This window comes from Aythya fuligula, chromosome 2 (genome assembly GCF_009819795.1).
Source record: "Aythya fuligula isolate bAytFul2 chromosome 2, bAytFul2.pri, whole genome shotgun sequence".
Lineage (NCBI taxonomy): Eukaryota > Metazoa > Chordata > Aves > Anseriformes > Anatidae > Aythya > Aythya fuligula.
Genome location: NC_045560.1, coordinates 138,414,447 through 138,433,653, shown reverse-complemented (window position 1 = coordinate 138,433,653; position 19,207 = coordinate 138,414,447). Strand labels below are relative to the sequence as shown.

General features: G+C 37.2%; 1 protein-coding gene across 9 annotated transcripts in view; it reads left to right on the top strand.

Moving 5' to 3' along the window:
- Positions 1–19,207, top strand: part of UBR5 (ubiquitin protein ligase E3 component n-recognin 5) — an 80,362-nt gene that overhangs the window by 52,597 nt on the left and 8,558 nt on the right. For 5 of the 9 annotated variants that reach the window (XM_032183391.1, XM_032183384.1, XM_032183386.1 and 2 more), the window contains 26 exons: positions 1,582–1,733; positions 2,127–2,222; positions 2,641–2,764; positions 3,066–3,163; positions 3,867–4,015; positions 4,400–4,491; positions 5,431–5,577; positions 5,672–5,790; positions 5,887–6,013; positions 6,111–6,240; positions 6,792–6,952; positions 7,431–7,670; positions 8,553–8,676; positions 9,303–9,414; positions 10,516–10,647; positions 11,544–11,801; positions 12,172–12,440; positions 13,139–13,350; positions 13,675–13,905; positions 15,474–15,547; positions 16,171–16,343; positions 16,422–16,556; positions 17,076–17,296; positions 18,226–18,346; positions 18,441–18,539; positions 18,818–19,061. In XM_032183391.1, the coding sequence (XP_032039282.1) occupies positions 1,582–1,733; positions 2,127–2,222; positions 2,641–2,764; positions 3,066–3,163; positions 3,867–4,015; positions 4,400–4,491; positions 5,431–5,577; positions 5,672–5,790; positions 5,887–6,013; positions 6,111–6,240; positions 6,792–6,952; positions 7,431–7,670; positions 8,553–8,676; positions 9,303–9,414; positions 10,516–10,647; positions 11,544–11,801; positions 12,172–12,440; positions 13,139–13,350; positions 13,675–13,905; positions 15,474–15,547; positions 16,171–16,343; positions 16,422–16,556; positions 17,076–17,296; positions 18,226–18,346; positions 18,441–18,539; positions 18,818–19,061 (4,040 nt within the window). The remainder of the gene's footprint in view (positions 1–1,581; positions 1,734–2,126; positions 2,223–2,640; positions 2,765–3,065; positions 3,164–3,866; positions 4,016–4,399; positions 4,492–5,430; positions 5,578–5,671; positions 5,791–5,886; positions 6,014–6,110; positions 6,241–6,791; positions 6,953–7,430; positions 7,671–8,552; positions 8,677–9,302; positions 9,415–10,515; positions 10,648–11,543; positions 11,802–12,171; positions 12,441–13,138; positions 13,351–13,674; positions 13,906–15,473; positions 15,548–16,170; positions 16,344–16,421; positions 16,557–17,075; positions 17,297–18,225; positions 18,347–18,440; positions 18,540–18,817; positions 19,062–19,207) is intronic. The other 4 variants (XM_032183390.1, XM_032183388.1, XM_032183385.1 and 1 more) reach the window with 2 other exon arrangements.

The window sequence follows — 19,207 nt, the reverse complement described above, 5'->3', positions numbered from 1 at the left end:
AATTCTTCCTTTCAGTCTAGTTTAAGAATAGTTTCTATTGCTAGTGTGAAGTCAGATTTCACTTCTTCAAAGAGAAAAAGATGGAGCTCCAGTCCTGTACCCCCAGCTCTCACAGCTGATGGTGGGATATTTCTAAACTGATTCTCTTTTCTGGGGTTGTGGCGTTAACTCCTCAGTAGTAAAATGGAAATATTTCTCCTTGGGAGAAAAGGATAAGCTCTAGTGTTCTTCATAAAGGTGAATTAAATATCTTGGAAGGGAAGTACTCTAGTTGTGCCCAAGTTCTTTCTCTTACGAGAATTTCTGAGGAAGGTGGTCACTTGGGCAGATAAACAGAAAAATAGAATTTCCTAGTATGTCTGATTTCGCTGAAGTTCTTTCTGTTTCCATCATGTTAGCTGAGTGGTGATCGTGTCAAGAGAACCAAAAGGTATCTGTATTGAGTTCTAGTCAGTTCAGAGCACTCCTGATGAGGGCATGGGTTTGTTTTTTAACACAGTGCTATAGTCAGAGCATTTGATGTAAAATGTTTTTATCCTTCCCAAGCTGCAGTCCTCATCATTGTGATCATTTTGATATGGGAGGTGAGGACTGAAGGTTCCCTCTCATGTTCTACAGAAGACTTCACAGAATGACAGAATTTCTAGGTTGGAAGAGACCTCAAGATCGAGTCCAACCTCTGACGTAATGCTAGCAGTCCCCACTAAACCATATCCCTAAGCTCTACATCTAAACGTCTTTTGAAGACTTCCAGGGATGGTGACTCCACCACTTCCCTGGGCAGCCTGTTCCAATGCCTAACAAGCCTTTCAGTAAAGAAGTTCTTCCTAACATCTAACCTAAAACTCCCCTGGCGCAGCTTAAGCCCATTCCCCCTCGTCCTGTCACCAGGCACGTGGGAGAACAGACCAACACCCACCTCGCTACAGCCTCCCTTGGCTATATAAAAGGAAGTGCATTTAAAAACAAAAATGTACCTCTTCGTATCACACTGAATTCTTTGGCTATACGTTATTCCTATCACTTTTTCTTCTTCTAAGATGATATGGAATTTCTTAAAATTATTTATTGACTATCATCAGTAAAACAGCACTTTCATGTTACAAAATTTTAAATTAAAACTTACCTCTAAAATAATTTTAAGCCCTTTTTTAATTCCTTCATGAACTTTTTTTTTTTTGAAGTTAGATTTAAAAAGACAGCATCAACAGAAGCAAATGCCAGGGTCCTGGCAACAAGCTTGGGGTAAAAGGAATTTCAGATAGTGGTGATAATGCCTGTCACCTGCTCTACCCTGCAACAGGCAGTGCTGAGGAGGAAAAAGTAGATGTGTTCTTGGCTCAAACCCATCTCGATTAGTCGATGACTGCCTCTTCTTCCATGGCTGGTATATCCTGTTATAACAAAATGGAATACAGGAATGAAAAATACCTCTTTGCTCATTCTACACAATGATGAAGAAAAATGTAAACAAGAAGTTTGGTTTTGTTTTTCAGTTTGAAAGTCAGCTTTAAGATGTCCTAATTATACATGAAAATGAGTTTGTATTTTTACCTTTTTATTTTGTTTATTTTTATTCAGTTTGAGATTAAGGGAAATGATGAGAAGATCCTTGAGAGCTGCTGGGTTGGGCAGACACGAAGCTGGTGCTTCATCCAGTGATCACCAGGACCCAGTTTCTCCACCAATAGCTCCTCCCAGCTGGGTTCCCGATCCTCCTGCAATGGATCCGGGTAAGTCTACTGTTGTATCAAATTAGACTGTAATATAAGAAGAGATTTAATGAAGAAACCAGTGACTTTTAAGGTAAACTGCTTAGACTTGACTGTGAGACTGAAACATTTAATGTCACTGAGATAGCAAAGCGTGCTTTAAGAGTTCACTGAAGGCTTAAAAGCTCTTTTTTTAATCCTGTGTCTGCCTGTCTTATGCTGGTGTCAGACTTCTGTGAAGTATGCTTTATAATGTTGCTTCCATGGATGCTAGTCTAGGAATGTTTCCGTTTGTAGGAAAGAGTACCCATTAAACAGAGAAAGCTTGCAGTGTGTTAGACGCTGCAGAAAGAGCATGTTGTTAGGGATGTCTTTATATATTGATATACATCCTGCTGTTCTGTTTACTGAAAGATGGTGACATTGATTTTATCCTGGCCCCCGCTGTGGGATCTCTTACCACAGCAGCGACTGGCACCGGCCAAGGACCGAGCACCTCCACGATACCAGGTGAGGACCCGCTGCTTATCTGATTATGCTTTAGAAGCAAAATGATCTGAAAAGACATCTTTGTTTGCACAGACTTTCTACATATGCAAACACTTCTAACCAAATGAAGATTGGATCGAAGCAGAATTTCATGAGGGCGCAGAGTACCTGAAGTTTTACATAAAATATTTTTTACCTGAGGAATGAGAAGCATAAAAATTTGGTGATCAGTATGAAATTGATCTTACTGCCTGTATTTCGGAATGTAATTTGGAACTGCAATTTACAGTATTTCAGTGAAATGTTGCAGCAGCTAACAAACTGCTGAATAGTCCTACTGATGAATCACTGAAGTGAAACATTGAATTATTTGTTTTTAATAGGTAGTCATTTTTTTGAGGGAAAACAGTTTCTCTGCATTTTCATTTTCTCATTATAGGGCCTTCTACTGAACCATCTGTAGTGGAATCAAAAGATCGGAAGGCAAATGCTCATTTCATACTGAAATTGCTGTGTGATAGTGTTGTTTTACAACCTTATCTTCGAGAATTGCTGTCAGCCAAGTAAGTTTTCAAATCAATTTTCATTCTTCTTTTTAATGTTACATAATGCAATTTATTGTATAGAAACCTTTTTAAAAAGTTTAATTTAGAGTCACATCAGCTAAGATGGAGAATGTTAGAAAGTTGGCAGCTTTTGTATCATGTACAGAAGTAAAATGAGTAAAAGTGCTTAATCACTCCCTGGTATTTCAGTTTGCACAAGGTTAGCAGTGTTAAGTTTTTGTATGCTTCCTACCTCTCCTGTTGAAAAAAATAAACATAAAGGGTCAGTGTTTTGACTTTTCTTTTTCTTCCCCACTAGGGATGCAAGAGGCATGACACCATTTATGTCAGCAGTCAGTGGCCGGGCGTATCCTGCTGCAATTACAATTCTAGAAACTGCACAGAAAATTGCTAAAGGTACATCAGTTTCACTAATTATTAGTGTATTGTTCTTTCAAAAATTTGGCATTAGCATATGTTCAGATTCATTACATTCATCACATAGAATGAATCACATAGATTCATTCTTTGTATGCAGTAGTACATACATGGGTTTGAGGAACGGGTGTTGGTGCTACACATGTCTTTACAAAATAGTAAAGTATACTGCTGCACGTTTTGGAAATCTGTTACAGAGTGTCACCCTTATTTGTAGTGTATGTATTATGAAAGATTTATGTGAATATTACTGCTTTTGTGCTTTACAATCCTTAGTGATTTAAGGTTCCACTTTCCAGTGGTACACAGGTATCACATTGAACTTCTGTATTTGAACTGGAGGGAAAAAGATCAGTAGGCCAAACTAGATGATGTTACTAAAGTGACTTTTATGCAAACATATACTTGATGACTCTTTCAACGTTGGTGATTCATCGAATTGATTAGAATGCAAGTGAATTTAAAACTGGAGGAAGATTGTTCAAGGTTATTTTTTGGTCAGGAGCTGGCAGCAGCTTCTGGAACAATTACCTGTGATGTGACATACAAGGTTTTCAAAAAAAAAACAAAAAAGTGAAGAATTCATTGAAACTTACTCTGTGATTCTTCTGTCAAGTATGGATTTTGTTGGTTGTTTCTGTGTTTTTTTTTCTTTTTAAACACTGACATTCTTTTCTTCTAGCTGAAGCAACTTCAAGTGAAAAAGAAGATGATGTGTTTATGGGAATGGTTTGTCCTTCTGGTACAAATCCGGATGACTCTCCCTTGTATGTTTTATGTTGTAATGATACATGCAGCTTTACCTGGACTGGTGCAGAACATATTAACCAAGTAAGGCTTTTTTCCTTTTTAAGTAATATTTTTCGATCATGTATTATGTTAGTCTAGTGATCCAATTTTTGCGTAATTGAAGTAGTTTTTAATTTTTGTAACTTGTCTAATATTGTCACTGCTCCTTACTCTTAAGGCAGGCAGTGTTGGTCAGAATATTGCTGTTAATGGGTGTGGTTTTCACCTCACTAACTTTGGCAAAAATTTTGATGGAAATAACTCTTAGAAAACAGTGAATATTAAAATTAGCAACAGTTTCACTTTCTAGAATCGACTGACTTCTAAGTGAAGGCATCAGTTTTAAAAAGTGCAATTTTAACACAATGCTCTGAGATAAAAAGTACATAAAGGAAAACCTCTGTATAATACTCTTAACTTTTTTAGGATATATTTGAATGCCGAACATGTGGCCTGTTAGAATCTCTTTGTTGTTGCACAGAATGTGCAAGGGTCTGTCACAAAGGACATGACTGCAAGTAAGTATTGTGTTCTGTTTCTTATAATCAAATCAGTCTTGTAGCTTTGTTTCTTTACTGGTGATTGGTTTTGGTTCTTTTTTTCCCTTGATTAAAATATATTACTGATCTTCTGTTCTCTAATAACTGAATATTTTAAATATATTTTTCTTCTGCTCTGTAAGATTTATTTTATGGATCTGAATTGAAAGAATAACATGCAGCCATCTCGTAATTTTCACTTTATAGAATTCAGAGTAACTGAGTAAGTCTAACACCCTTAAGTGTGTAATAATCTGAGAAGAATATGCTTCATTTTGGGCACCTCCAAAAGTTTTCTGAAGCCCTTGATTGCCAATGATGGATTATTATTGTAAACTTCCATAAAGAAGTGTAGTATACATGTATTCATCTCTTAGATCAACTGTAATAAAGGGAGAAGTGAGCTAAAAGTCAAATGAACAGTCAAGATGTCTCTGATCAACCTGGCCAAAGTTTTGAAGCTGCAGAAGTTTTGTACCACTGTTACTGCATGTAAATGTTACTGCATTAACATCCTTGCTCTAGTAAGCTAACAAATACAATTATAAAGACATTCTCAGCATTTTGACAATTATTGAGGTTTTACTGCATGTAGAAAGGAACTTCAACTTAACTTTGGCTGGAGGCTATTTTGGGGGAAAAATATACTTTCTTGGATGAGCTTTAAGGCACTATGAAAAGCTCTACAGTGAAACTGCTCTCGTGAAGTGAGTGTAGGAAACAAGAATGGCAAATGTCAAGTGTAGTGTTGTAAAAATGCATTTCTCTTTTAAGCTACATCTTGGTGTAATATAATAATATAATTAACAAAATTCTAGCAGGAATCTTAATGTCTACAATAACACCTACAGCCTGCGTAGAAAATACTTGGTGTGTTAATGAACAGTGTTTGCAGCTCACTTTTTCTCTTTCTTATAGGCTGAAACGAACATCCCCCACAGCTTATTGTGATTGCTGGGAGAAGTGCAAGTGTAAAACACTAATTGCAGGACAGAAGTCTGCTCGCCTTGATCTCCTTTACCGCCTGCTTACCACCACAAATCTTGTTACTATGCCAAATAGCAGGTAAGTTCATCTGTGCAGTGACTAGAGCAGAATAATCTTTATTGCTTAAAATATGTGGTGTACAGTATCTCCACTAATCAATTTTTCATTACAGGGGAGAACATCTCCTCCTATTTTTAGTACAGACAGTTGCCAGGCAAACTGTGGAACACTGCCAATACAGACCACCTAGAATTAGGGAAGATCGTAATCGTAAAACTGCAAATCCTGAAGGTAAGAGCCCTTTCACTGAAAGAAATGGTATTTTATAATAAATGGGAAAATTTCAATACCTCTTCCTCGTATTGCTTTTTTTTTTTATCTCTTTAGATTCTGATATGCCTGATCACGATTTAGAACCTCCTCGATTTGCTCAGCTTGCGTTGGAACGTGTTCTGCAAGACTGGAATGCACTGAAGTCTATGATCATGTTCGGCTCCCAGGAAAATAAAGACCCGTGTGTATCTACAAATAGTCGACAATGTAAAGTTTGATTTGGTGTTTGAGACCTGCTGACTTACATAAAATTTAATTTCTTTTTGTTTTTTTCTAAGTCTTAGTGCAAGCAGCAGGATAGGCCATCTCTTGCCTGAAGAACAAGTTTACCTTAATCAGCAAAGTGGAACTATTCGCTTGGACTGTTTTACGCATTGCCTTATTGTCAAGTGTACAGCAGACATCTTGGTAAGCACACTTAGCCACGTTTTACATTGACTTCTGAATAGTCATAGAATGGTATGGCTTGGCAGGGAACCTTGAAGATCATCTAGTCCATTCCCCTGCTATGCAGAGGCGTCTTTCACTAGTTAACGTTACTCAAAGACCTGTCCAACTTTGAACGCTTCCAGGGATGGGGCATCTGCAGCATCTCTGGGCATCCTGTTCCAGTGTCTTAACACCTTCATTCTGAAAAATTTCTTTGCTATATCCTATCTAAATATACCTTCTTTCAGCTTAAAACTGTTGCTCATCATCCTGTCACATGCCCTGGTAAAAAAAAAAAAGTCTTTTTCCATCTTTCTTACAAACTCTCTGTGATATAATGGGATATTCTAGTGTATTTGGGGTGATACACTGTGAGCCTAATTTGAGAATAACTTCAAATTAACTGTTTTTTTTTTTTCTGAAGTTACACTGTTATGATTGTGCTCTGTTTTTTTTTGAATCTTAATTTGGCTTGTTTCATGCTTCTAAATTATACACTATTATTGGGTTGTAATAATTTGTTTCTGTAGCTTTTAGATACTTTACTGGGTACTCTGGTAAAAGAACTACAAAACAAGTATACACCAGGACGTAGAGAAGAAGCGATTGCTGTTACAATGAGATTCCTGCGTTCTGTGGCAAGAGTGTTTGTCATTCTTAGCGTGGAAATGGCTTCCTCCAAAAAGAAAAAGTAAGTGTAGAAGATAGGAGGGGATTGTTTTGGTTGTTTGCTTTTCTGTTAATTCTCTCAATAAATGAGTTGATACTCATCAGTAATAGGCAGAAACATATGAACTAAGGTGCAGTCTGTCAGCAGTGTTGTATTGAAATGTATGTGCCTCAAGATTGCACAATAGCTGCTGGTATTGTGTGTAGCTTGTGAAGTTTTAATTTCTTAAGATAGACGCTGAACTTCTCTGAGGGTTTTGGGAAGTAGGTTTTTTATTATGTTAGTCAAAAATACAATCTTTATCTGTTTATTATTTGTAGATTTAGGTATTCATCCTTAGTCTCTTAAATTACTGAATGTTTTTAACTGACTTCAGTAGTTCCTCATATTGCTGCTATATACACGTCTATGTACATACTAAAGATAGGATTGTTTGAAAAAGGTGTTATATTCATATTAAAGATGTACTTACCTTTATTTTTCCTTATCTTTTCCCTAGCAATTTTATTCCACAGCCAATTGGAAAATGTAAACGTGTATTCCAGGCATTATTGCCCTATGCTGTCGAAGAGTTGTGCAATGTAGCAGAATCCTTAATTATTCCAGTCAGGATGGGAATTGCACGTCCTACAGCACCCTTTACTCTCGCTAGCACCAGCATAGATGCCATGCAGGGAAGTGAAGAACTGTTTTCTGTGGAGCCTCTACCGCCAAGACCATCATCTGACCAGTCTAGCAGGTAAAAGCTCACTATTTATTCTTTTCAAAGTCTGTTAAAGATGGGTTTTGTTCTTTGTTTTTGTTGTTGTTTTGATTTGTGTTTATTAACTTTTCATTAGTAGAAAAAGCTGCTTATTCTGGGCAAGTATTTTGGAAATACGTTCCTACTGACAGATTTCTTACCTAATTTAGGTTGACAGTGATATCCAGAGGTCATCACCCTGTCCCCTTCTCCCTGTATCCCCATGTCCCTATAGATCCCCGTTCAAGTTTTTGTCAGGTCACTCAGGCCCTTGTCCATTTAGATGCAAAATCTCTCCAAGGACTTAGATTCCACAATGTTTTGGTGTAACCTTTTTGGATTGGTGACCACACTCACTGTGAAATCTTTTTAAAAAATGTCTTAATTTTTTTTTATTTCCCTTTTCCTTCTCTTTTATTCTGGCATAACGTGAATTTCTTCTTGTTCTAACTCACGTCCGTTTCTTCTTGCTTTCTACTCTATACCTCTGAGAAATAGCAAAAAAAATTTTTTTGCTAGCTTTCAATTGAACGTAAGTGATCTACTGACTTTGGAAGTATTTACACATGAAGCACTGAGTTACTCTTACAAGTTCTGAAGGTCTTTACAGATTTTCAGTGGTCTAGTTGTGCTGATTTACCATTTCATGTGAGCTTTGCTATCAGTGAGTTATTCTGCCTACTACCCACCCATCTAGGAAAAAGAAGCTGATCTTAGTTTCATGATAAACTTGCAAAAGTCTTTCTTCAGTCTGGTTGTTTCAGTCTAGGCATTTCATGCTTTTAGGTTTCCTTTTAAAAAGGATCTGAACTGATGCTTTTTCCTTTCTTAATTAATGCTTTTTTGTTATAACCTCTTCCTGTTTTTCCGTTTTTTAAGTTCTAGTCAGTCTCAGTCATCGTACATCATAAGGAATCCTCAGCAAAGACGAATCAGCCAGTCACAGCCAGTTCGTGGCAGGGATGAAGAACAAGATGATATTGTTTCAGCAGATGTGGAAGAGGTCAGTTTTCTTTTTCTCCCTTTCTTTCTTCCCCTCAGTGTGGGACCTAATGCATTAGCACATGCTTTAATTTCAAAGCCAAAAACTCATGCGTCAAGGTCTCTAGCTTTCAGAAGATACTCAACTACCCCTTACAAGCACAGTAATACTCCATGGAGTCCATAATTCCACAAGCATTTTGTTTTCACAGAGCTTTGAATACAAAACTACGTTGTTTCCAACAGCGTTTAGTTACTTGAGAGTATACAAAGTGTGTACAAAGCATTTGAATAACAGTATGACTTAAAATACAATAAATACATCTGTAGTCTCCTTTATATGTAATCTTACACTTTATTATAACTCCCTTTTATTAAAATGGCCTTTCAACATATGGTTACTAGAGGGACTTCTACCAGGATGAAGCGCTTCCAAATTTAGAAACTACTTCTAGGCTTTGTTCAGCTTTACTCTTTCAGCATTAAAATCTGATGTCCAAAGCTGTCTTTCATTCGTGGGATTTTTTTCTTAGATATGTCTTCTTGTTTGTTAGTGTTTTACATGAAATTTTATACTTTCCTTTTGAAAACACACAGATCTTTGATATAGAAATTATTTTGGTATAAAATTAAAATACCTCTTTCCAGGTTGAGGTGGTTGAGGGGGTAGCTGGTGAAGAAGACCATCATGATGAGCAGGAAGAACATGGTGAAGAAAATGCTGAAGCAGAAGGACAGCATGATGAGCATGATGAAGATGGTATGTATAATGTGCATTGCGCATATTACTGATTGGAGGAACTAACTGCATCAAAACCAGAAGGGATCTTCAGAGTCATCAATGATCACAATTTGGGAGCATAAACAGAGAAAATCAAAGGGGTTAGGGCTACACATCATAGAAACAAGATGGGTAAAATTAGAGATTACGGTTTACCTCCCTGTTACAAACTCTTGTTTTTGCAGAAGGAGAAAATATTAATGATTTTTTTTTAATCTTTGATACTTTAGATATTAATATATCAGATTTTGCCTTTTGTAATTGCTACTGGTGACAGAATATTGACAGTTCTTGTTGCAAACCGGAGGACTGAAAAGTAGCTTAGCTCTTGAATGACTAATGATAGAATAGCAGTTATGGTAGATGTGCTTTCAAAAAGGATCTGAACTGTGGTGAACGAGTTTTCAAACCACTCATGAAATATGGAATTATGGATCAATTTTTAATAGCCACAATTCATCCATTACATTTGGAAATTCTTGCTATTAATGTGACTTCTCTTGTCTCTTTGGGATTAGATCGTCCAAAAGTATGATTTAAATAAAATTACCTTCTACTCTTCGTCTGTGCCTCATGGTTCCAGTCAGTTCATTTACAGGACAGGAAATATGTTCATTCACTTGCTGAGTACTTGGAATAATAATTCTAAAAATTTTGAATTGAACAGAACCTGTATTTTTAAATAGATTTAAAAAAAAAAAAAAACAAACCACAAATATTCCTTGGATATTCACTTGAAATAGCATGTGGTTAATTTTTCTCATACAAATGCACAAATAGCTATGGGGTTTTTTGGTTTGAGCAGCTAATCCTTCAAGTCTTAATTTTCAGTGTGGGTACTGAATGTATATGCTCAGGGCTAAGTGAGAAGGTCAGGGGTAGCTAACTGCTGGAAAACAAGGAGAAAGCTACACATATTGCTTCAGATTTGCACTGCTTTTATGCTCTTTCCCTGTATGTCTTTTAGTTTCTGCTACAGTCAGGGGCTCTGGGTTTAGTTTAATGTCTTTTATGAGCTACTACAGCCACTCGGTTTTTCTCTGTTTTTAAACATGAGGTTTTTTTATATTGTTTTTGTAGGCAGTGATATGGAGTTGGATTTACTAGCTGCTGCTGAAACCGAAAGTGACAGTGAGAGTAACCACAGTAATCAGGACAATGCTAGCGGGCGCAGAAGTGTTGTCACTGCAGCTACTGCTGGCTCAGAAGCAGGTATGCTACATCATCTCATGTTTAATCCAGCCGTTCAGGTATTAGGATTAAATTGTACAGGAAAAAGAAATGTATTAGTGGTTTAGCTTTAATAGGGGCAGGACTGGTTTCAGCTAAAAAAATGTTATTCTTTGCCTTTGGAGCTGGACTGTATCCAACACTTCAGAGACACACTGGAGAAATGATTTACTTCACAATTAAATGGAGAAGAGTGAGAATTACCTGATCATGACATTTTTATAACAAATACCTTTCCCTCAATCTTTTCCTTTTTTTGCTTCTTCAACCAGCTTCTTCCCTCACACCTCTGTCTTCCAATATTTCCTGTTGTTTCTTTGCCTATAATTAGAAGGAACTATGCAGGCTTTTTGCAGAAGCTGTGCTAAAGTGAGAGCCATCTTCTCTGCTCTTACAGAGCTTCTGCATGTGTTTGCTAAAGATTATTTAGCACTCCTGTGAAGTGCAGTGAAATGTTTTCACTCATTTTTAGTGCAGAAGCTAGCTATGGTTTAAAGCAAAACGTGAAACCTGATCAGCCATTTAAAGGCTTTTGAAAACAAATGCTGTACTGTTGTCTGGAAGCCCAGTTTTTAGAGCTCACTGACAGGGGGCAAAATCAGTGAACACTTTAAAAATCAGATTATTTCTTCATTTGTCTTTTGAAATGCAAATAGTCTTAGTGCTTTTTTTTTGTTTGTGTGTGAAACTGATTTTGGAAAATATGCAGTATGTCATAAGGATAATTTATTGAAAATTTGTGATAGTGGTACGTGAACGTTTTTATAATGTGTAATTTTTTTCTTATGAAAACGTTTTTATAACAGTTGTATGATAAATCCATGCATGTATATGACTGCAATCTTCAATTACTGTTTATTGCTTATTTTCTTTGACAGGAGCTAGCAGTGTTCCAGCATTTTTTTCTGAAGATGACTCTCAATCAAATGACTCCAGTGACTCGGATAGCAGCAGCAGTCAGAGCGATGACATAGAACAGGAGACCTTTATGCTTGATGAGCCTCTGGAGCGAACCACAAATAGCTCACACGCCAATGGTGCTGCCCAAGCTCCTCGTTCTATGCAGTGGGCTGTACGCAACACCCAAAACCAGAGAACCACTAGCACTGCTCCTTCTAGTACGTCAGCCCCAGCAGGCAAGTCTGAGTAAAATGCATGCATGACAGTCAATTAACTTGTGGCTTTGCTCCCTCCTCTCTTTTCATTTGTTCTCTTAAGGAGGAAATGTTACAGATTTGTTCTAGAAAGACAGCAATGACGTATCTTGACTGTTCTAGTACTGGTTTTGAGTTTAACAAAAGGAAGGATCCAGTCTAGTTCTTAAGATGTTGCGAATATGCTTGCAGTAGCTAGTCACGTTTTTTTTAAGTAGTGACTTTTTACTTGCTATAGATGTGATGTCACTAATATTTACAAGGGTTTTTACTAGAAATGTTCATGATATCTGTCAATACATAAAATGCTTAGCAAAGCTTAAATTCATTAATGTCATACTTCTGTATTTAGCAAGTTCAGCGGGCTTGATTTACATCGATCCATCCAACCTACGTCGGAGCGGTACCATCAGTACGAGCGCTGCAGCAGCAGCTGCAGCACTTGAAGCCAGCAATGCAAGCAGCTATTTAACATCTGCAAGCAGTTTAGCAAGAGCATACAGCATAGTGATACGGCAGATATCTGACCTCATGGGTCTGATTCCCAAGTACAATCATTTAGTGTATTCTCAGATCCCAGCTGCAGTGAAGCTGACTTACCAAGATGCTGTTAACTTGCAGGTAAGAACATACAAACTTCGTGCATGAGCATAATCTCAATGTAATTAGGATTTTTTTAGGTAGAATCATAAAATTATTGAGATTTTTAAAGACCAGAATAGAAAAGAATGAAGAAAGTTGGCTAGTGTTGGATCAAAAACCAAATCAGTGGAGTTAGCAAATAGCAAGGAAATGAGGCTACAGAGCTAATATTGGAACTAAATAAGGAAAAGACTGAGCTAAAAGAGGAATTTTTGTATGCAGTTGAAATTGAGATCTGCATAGAAAATTATGTCCTTTTTGCTGAAGTTGCAAGTGGTGAAGGATAGAGGACACCATATTGGGATGAGGGCTGTTAAAGCTACCAAAAAGTTAGGAATTAGGCCAAAAAAAAACAAAATGTGCGTATCTGGGAGTTGCAATGTAGATATAAGGTGAGGAGTAGAAGAGGTGCCTAAAAATGAGGGAGGGATCGTGAGGATGCTTTACAGAAACACCAAGGTAGTAAGTGAAGAGAACTGCACACCACTACAGTAAATCAGGTGTCCCCGTAAAGCTTTCAGAAATTGTTTGTTGGTCATTCTTGAGTGGGATTTTTAGAGTCTCTTTGTGGGAAATCATACATAACTGTAAAAGTAGTGGTGAAGGCTTGTGTTGAGATTGCATTCTATCATCTGGTTCTGTTGTTTGCAAAACTCATTAAATCTCATTTTCTGTAGAATTATGTAGAAGAAAAGCTTATTCCTACTTGGAATTGGATGGTTAGTATCATGGACTCTACAGAAGCACAGCTGCGTTATGGTTCTGCATTAGCATCCGCGGGTGATCCTGGGCATCCAAATCATCCTCTGCATGCTTCTCAGAACTCAGCCAGAAGGGAAAGGATGACAGCTCGTGAGGAAGCTAGCTTAAGAACACTCGAGGGAAGAAGGTATGAAAACAGTTTAATTATTGCATGGTGTATGAAGTACTAGTTCTATTTAATTCTGTAATGCAGCAGCATAGTTACTGTTTTGATTAATGGTGCCTTCCTGTATTGTTGCTGCTACTTGGTTTATTCTGATGTAGTAGTTTTATCTCCGGTATTACCTCTTTGTAATATATTGCACCTCAGCTGCATTTACACAGAAAAATGTGAAATCATGGTCATTGCTCTTACTATCACACAGTTTTGTATTTCATGTCTATATTTCAAATGTGGAGAATAATAGTAAAGGATGCCTAATCTCTGTGTTCAATTCTTTTCTCTCACTAGGCGTGCTACTTTACTCAGTGCTCGTCAGGGAATGATGTCAGCACGTGGTGATTTCCTGAACTACGCACTGTCTTTGATGCGTTCGCACAATGATGAGCACTCAGATGTCCTTCCTGTTCTAGATGTCTGTTCGCTAAAGCATGTAGCATACGTTTTTCAAGCGCTTATTTATTGGATTAAGGCAATGAATCAACAGACAACATTGGATACTCCTCAGCTGGAACGGAAAAGGTATTAAGTCTGACTCAGAACCAAAAACCTCATTGCATGGCAGTGCCTCTAACAGATGTACTAAAGACAAGTTATCAGCTGAAAAATGCAGTCTGTTCCTCGTGTTTAACATAATAATGACTAAGTTAGAAATCTGTTCAATGTGCTAGAAATGGCGTAAGAGAAAACTTAAACATTTGGTATGGTGAGCACAGTAGTTTGATTTTTTTTTCCACGTGTTTGGGTTACTTAAGTCTTAACCTCATTACCTAAAGCACGGTAGGGAAACTGATAACAGAAAATGTCATTAAGTTGAAAGCTACATTGCCTCAACGATAGCATTTTACAAGGTATACCAGCATTTCTTTCTAAGTTTTTTTTAGAATGTCCTTTGATATGAAGTGGTGATTAATGATCACATGCATATCCGTGTGTTGGTAGTCTATGCCAACTATTTCTACTTACTAAGTTTGGAGGTGAAGTACCTGAGTAGTCATAGCCAGCAAGTGGATAAATGCAAGTCTTTGCTTATCCCTGCCCCTGATTTTCAGTGTCACAAATCAAAAACAACACAGAACTGTTCATTTTCCCTACAAATTTAGCAATTGTAAAACATGAGTGATCAATATTTAAGATATACTGGACTGCTGCTTTAGTTCAGATGTTATGCTCAATATATCTTGTAATGTAAGGCCTGTTAGAACCTCAAAATGTATACCAAAGGTTATTGTTAGAAACAGTAGTTTCCTCAGAAGTGGTAGTGGTTTAATGCAGTAACTGATCCAAGTTTTGGTGCAGGCTGAGTTGAGTAGTTGGAGCTGTGGCTTTAAACCTTTTCCAGGCAGTAACATACTTCTGGAATCTTCTTTGTTCCCAAAAATTCGTGTACTGAAATCTGTCAAATAACTTCACCAAAGAACTGCTAAGTTCTCATGAAATGCTTAAGCTACGAATGCTCAGACTTTCACATTTAAAAGTGAGTGGTTCAAATTAAAATGAAGTCCCTTGCTTCTGTTAGATGACATTTGAGTAGAGCCTGCATGAAATGTTTTTATTAGTTTTCATCTAATTCCAGAACATATTTGGCGTACACTGCCACAAATAAAAACTAATCAAAGTTTGTGATACTATAATAAAGTGAAATCTATTTCTCTAATGCATAGCTCAGACTTGCATTTTAAAATGTGATCATTTAAAATTACAGGATCAAGCATATTCTACACCAGTGAATTTTAGAACAGTATTCAGTTATATAACTCCTCCCCTAATTTAGAGTTCTTAGATTGTTTGGTACTGATATGGTCTTTAAAAATAAATATACCCATTGCTGACTGAAGCATTAACTCTTTAGATCAACCTTGGTGGGTGGCCTAATGCATTTAGGGGTAACTGCCTGAGCAGTGTAGTGACTATGTAATGAGAGGGGCTCTACAGCTTTGAATGCCACCTCCCAATGGAAAATACCTGCCTGTTCACCAGTGACTTCACAGTTCTTACGATGTATACCTTGCAAGTATATTTACTGATTATACTGTTGATTTTATTGATTGCAACTGCTGTAAATGCTTTTTTTTCTTTCTTTCTTTTAGAACTCGTGAACTTTTGGAGCTGGGTCTTGACAATGAAGATTCAGAACATGAAAATGATGATGATACCAATCAAAGTTTGTATACAGAAACACTTCTATCATATGCTAAATTACAATACTTTCACAATGTTTTTTCCCCATTAGTTAGCTGAGGCTTTGAATAAGTGTTTGTTATTTGCATACGTTAAGATAATGGAAAGATGTCCTTACTAAAGTCTAACTATGAAAGACTTTCATACCATTATTATTTTACCAGATTTGTCCTGCCATTGCTTGTTTTCATTGTGGGCCCCTCTTTTCATTTGCTTTCTCTCTAACCTGCAGAGTTTGTGCCCTTATTGTTCTGCACAATGGCAGAATTTAGAATTAGAATCTGAGCTAAACTGTGGTGGTTTTGATCTGTTGAAGATACTGCTGAAAACAATAGAATGTGTACTCTGTATGAAGTAGATATAGTGTAGCAGTGCACATTCATTAAAACTTGCTACAGTAAAAAGAATAAAAGTGTCAACTAAGCGACTTAAGAAAAGTAGAAGGTTTGAAGAAGCATCCTGTAGAACTGTTAAATCTGTAGAGAGGTGCTTTGCATTCCTGTTCCTTCAGTAAGATAGCTAAGAGAGGAGCTTAATAACTGTTGATAGTTTAAATCCTTTGCTTTTATAACTGAAAATTAAGGTGAAATCTTCTCTGGTGTTTAGGTGCTACACTCAACGACAAAGATGATGATTCCCTCCCAGCAGAGACCGGCCAAAACCATCCATTTTTCAGACGATCAGACTCCATGACGTTCCTTGGCTGCATTCCACCCAATCCTTTTGAGGTTCCTCTGGCAGAAGCCATCCCCCTGGCAGACCAGCCCCATCTATTACAGGTGCCACCAGCGATGGTGTTCTGAAAGATAACTGCAGTTTGCTTTTTCGTTTCTAACTGAAATATATTATTTACCCAGAATGCTTTTGTTCATTTTCAGCCCAATGCTCGCAAAGAAGATCTCTTTGGCCGACCAAGCCAGGGTCTGTATTCATCTTCTGCCAACAGTGGGAAATGCCTGATGGAAGTTACAGTGGATAGAAACTGCCTTGAGGTAGATCTAAAAGTTTGATTATTTTATACAGTGGGGATAACTTAAGCTAGTACCTTCATTCCTTAAGAGACACTTCAATTTTTCACAGAAAGTTTTAAGTAGCTTTTAAAAAAAAAGATAATTCAAAAGCCCAGTAAGTGCAAAAACTTTAATTTTTAATTTTTTAATGTAGGAATTTTTATAGTTACTGACGTAGCATATTTCAAGTAATACTTTTTGAAGTCTGCTATACAACATGAGTTAATTTTGAAATACAAATGTTATAATCATGATAACAAATATTACCGTGCTCAGTAGATTTGCCATTTAATGTTTGGTCTGTGGACAAGTGAAGTGTATGAAATACAAACACAAAACTAGAAAATTGTTTTTTCCTGTTTGATGAAGCCATTGAGATTGTGTTTATCAGAGCAATTATAGTACTCTTTTTTGTGTGTTTTAGGAACTACATATATCCTGAGAAAGCCTTCTAGTCTGTTTTGATTAATCTGTAATTAAGTTTTGCTTTTCCTCGTTTAGGTTCTTCCAACTAAAATGTCTTACGCTGCCAACCTAAAAAACGTTATGAGCATGCAAAATCGACAAAAGAAAGAAGGGGAGGAACAAAATGTACCTACAGAAGAATCTGAGAGTTCAAAGCCAGGGCCTTCTGCTCATGATCTTGCAGCACAACTGAAAAGCAGCTTGTTGGCAGAGATAGGACTGACAGAAAGTGAAGGGCCACCTCTCACATCTTTCAGGTAGCTGGATTTAAAAATTACTGGATGAAGTATTGCTGAGCTGATAAAAGAATATTTGGGACTAAAACATTTTTTAAAATTCAGATGGGTAGCTTTATTTAGTTGGAAAGTGTTGTTTGTCTTTGGAAGCTTTTAAAACGAACAGTTGATCAGTCTTGAAGCCTGTGCAAGCCAGTAGAAATCCTTTACCTAACTTCCTTCTGCAGACATGCTATGACTTCTTCGGTAACTGAGTTAAAAATAGCAGTTAACAGCTTGCCATCTGTGGCAGGTGATACTGACCACATTTTATGCAGTTAGAGCCCTGTAATGGTGGATCCCACATAGCACTGAGGTTGCTTGTTTTTGGAGCAGTTACTCTGTGGAAGCAAGACTTGTGTTTCAGCTGAAACACAACGGTTGCCAAGTTCCCTACTTACTGTTCTGTGACCGTTCCAAATGCAAATCAAGTTACAAGTTCCTTCGTATACTAATACTTAGTAACTGATTAGCTTAGTAGGCAAAAGCCATTTTTAATCGACCAGACTCTAGGGGGTTATAAGATTGAGATCAGTGTATAGAATTGTTTATATTTTAAGCCAAGTGGTATTGGTTAACGCTGCACAGTAGCTGGAAATCCTAGACATCTCAAGAGAATTTATAATCAGGTTATCTTGCTGTAGTTTCCAGGTTTTGTTATTTAAAGTGTATTGTTTTTTATCTGTGTTTGTCAGTGACCCATGGAATACTTCTAACTAATGACTTGCTTGACTTGTAATCAAGTAATTAACATGGACATTTGACCTCTACACCTAACTCTATAGTACAGTGATGTCCTGCATAGTCGAGTTGTTTCCAAATAAATAACTTACTTGGAGGCAAGAGGGTAGGTAAAAGTAGAACTATGTCATATATGTCCGAAGTTAATTTCTTTATTCTCCCTCTCTCAGGCCACAGTGTAGCTTCATGGGCATGGTTATATCTCACGACATGTTGCTGGGACGTTGGCGCCTTTCTTTAGAGTTGTTTGGTAGAGTATTCATGGAAGATGTTGGAGCAGAGCCTGGCTCGGTATGTATTTTCCAGTTTAAGGACAATTCCTTTTCCACCTAAACTGTGAACCTCCCTTATTCTGATTTTTTTTATTTTTTATTCTTTGTTTAAGATCCTTACTGAATTAGGTGGCTTTGAAGTAAAGGAATCAAAATTCCGCAGGGAGATGGAAAAACTTAGAAACCAGCAATCCAGGGATTTAACGTTGGAGGTAAAAAATGTTAGTTTTTCTTCCAAATTTATTTTAATTAAAAGCTGAACTATCAAACGTTGCAGTAACTTGATAGGAGAATATGTGCTTCAGAGTCCGCAGGCCAATGTTCTTAAACCTTACAGTATAAGCTGTGCTATGATTACTGTGTAGTTTTTCCATATTCTAATGAGCGTTTTCTGAGGCTGTGCAGAAGTGTCCAGAAACTTTCTTGTGAAGTTGAAATTCTGTTGATATTGTGGGCGATAAAGAACAAATTTCTTTGTGTTTTTTAATAGGTTGATCGAGACAGAGACCTTCTAATTCAGCAGACCATGAGGCAGCTCAACAATCATTTTGGTCGCAGGTGTGCTACCACTCCAATGGCTGTGCACAGAGTAAAAGTTACTTTTAAGGATGAGCCGGGAGAAGGCAGCGGTGTAGCACGAAGCTTTTACACTGCCATTGCACAGGCTTTTCTGTCAAATGAGAAACTGCCAAATCTAGATTGCATTCAGAATGCCAACAAGGGTACCCATACAAGTAAGTGATATACAGCGGTTAATCTCCAGATAATATTCATAAGTGTTGGATTTATCTTGCATTAAAACATTTGCTGTTGTCTCACTTCAGGGATTTTTTTTATTGCTAAGTCTGCATGGGAACTTTGAAAACTGTGTATGTTAGTT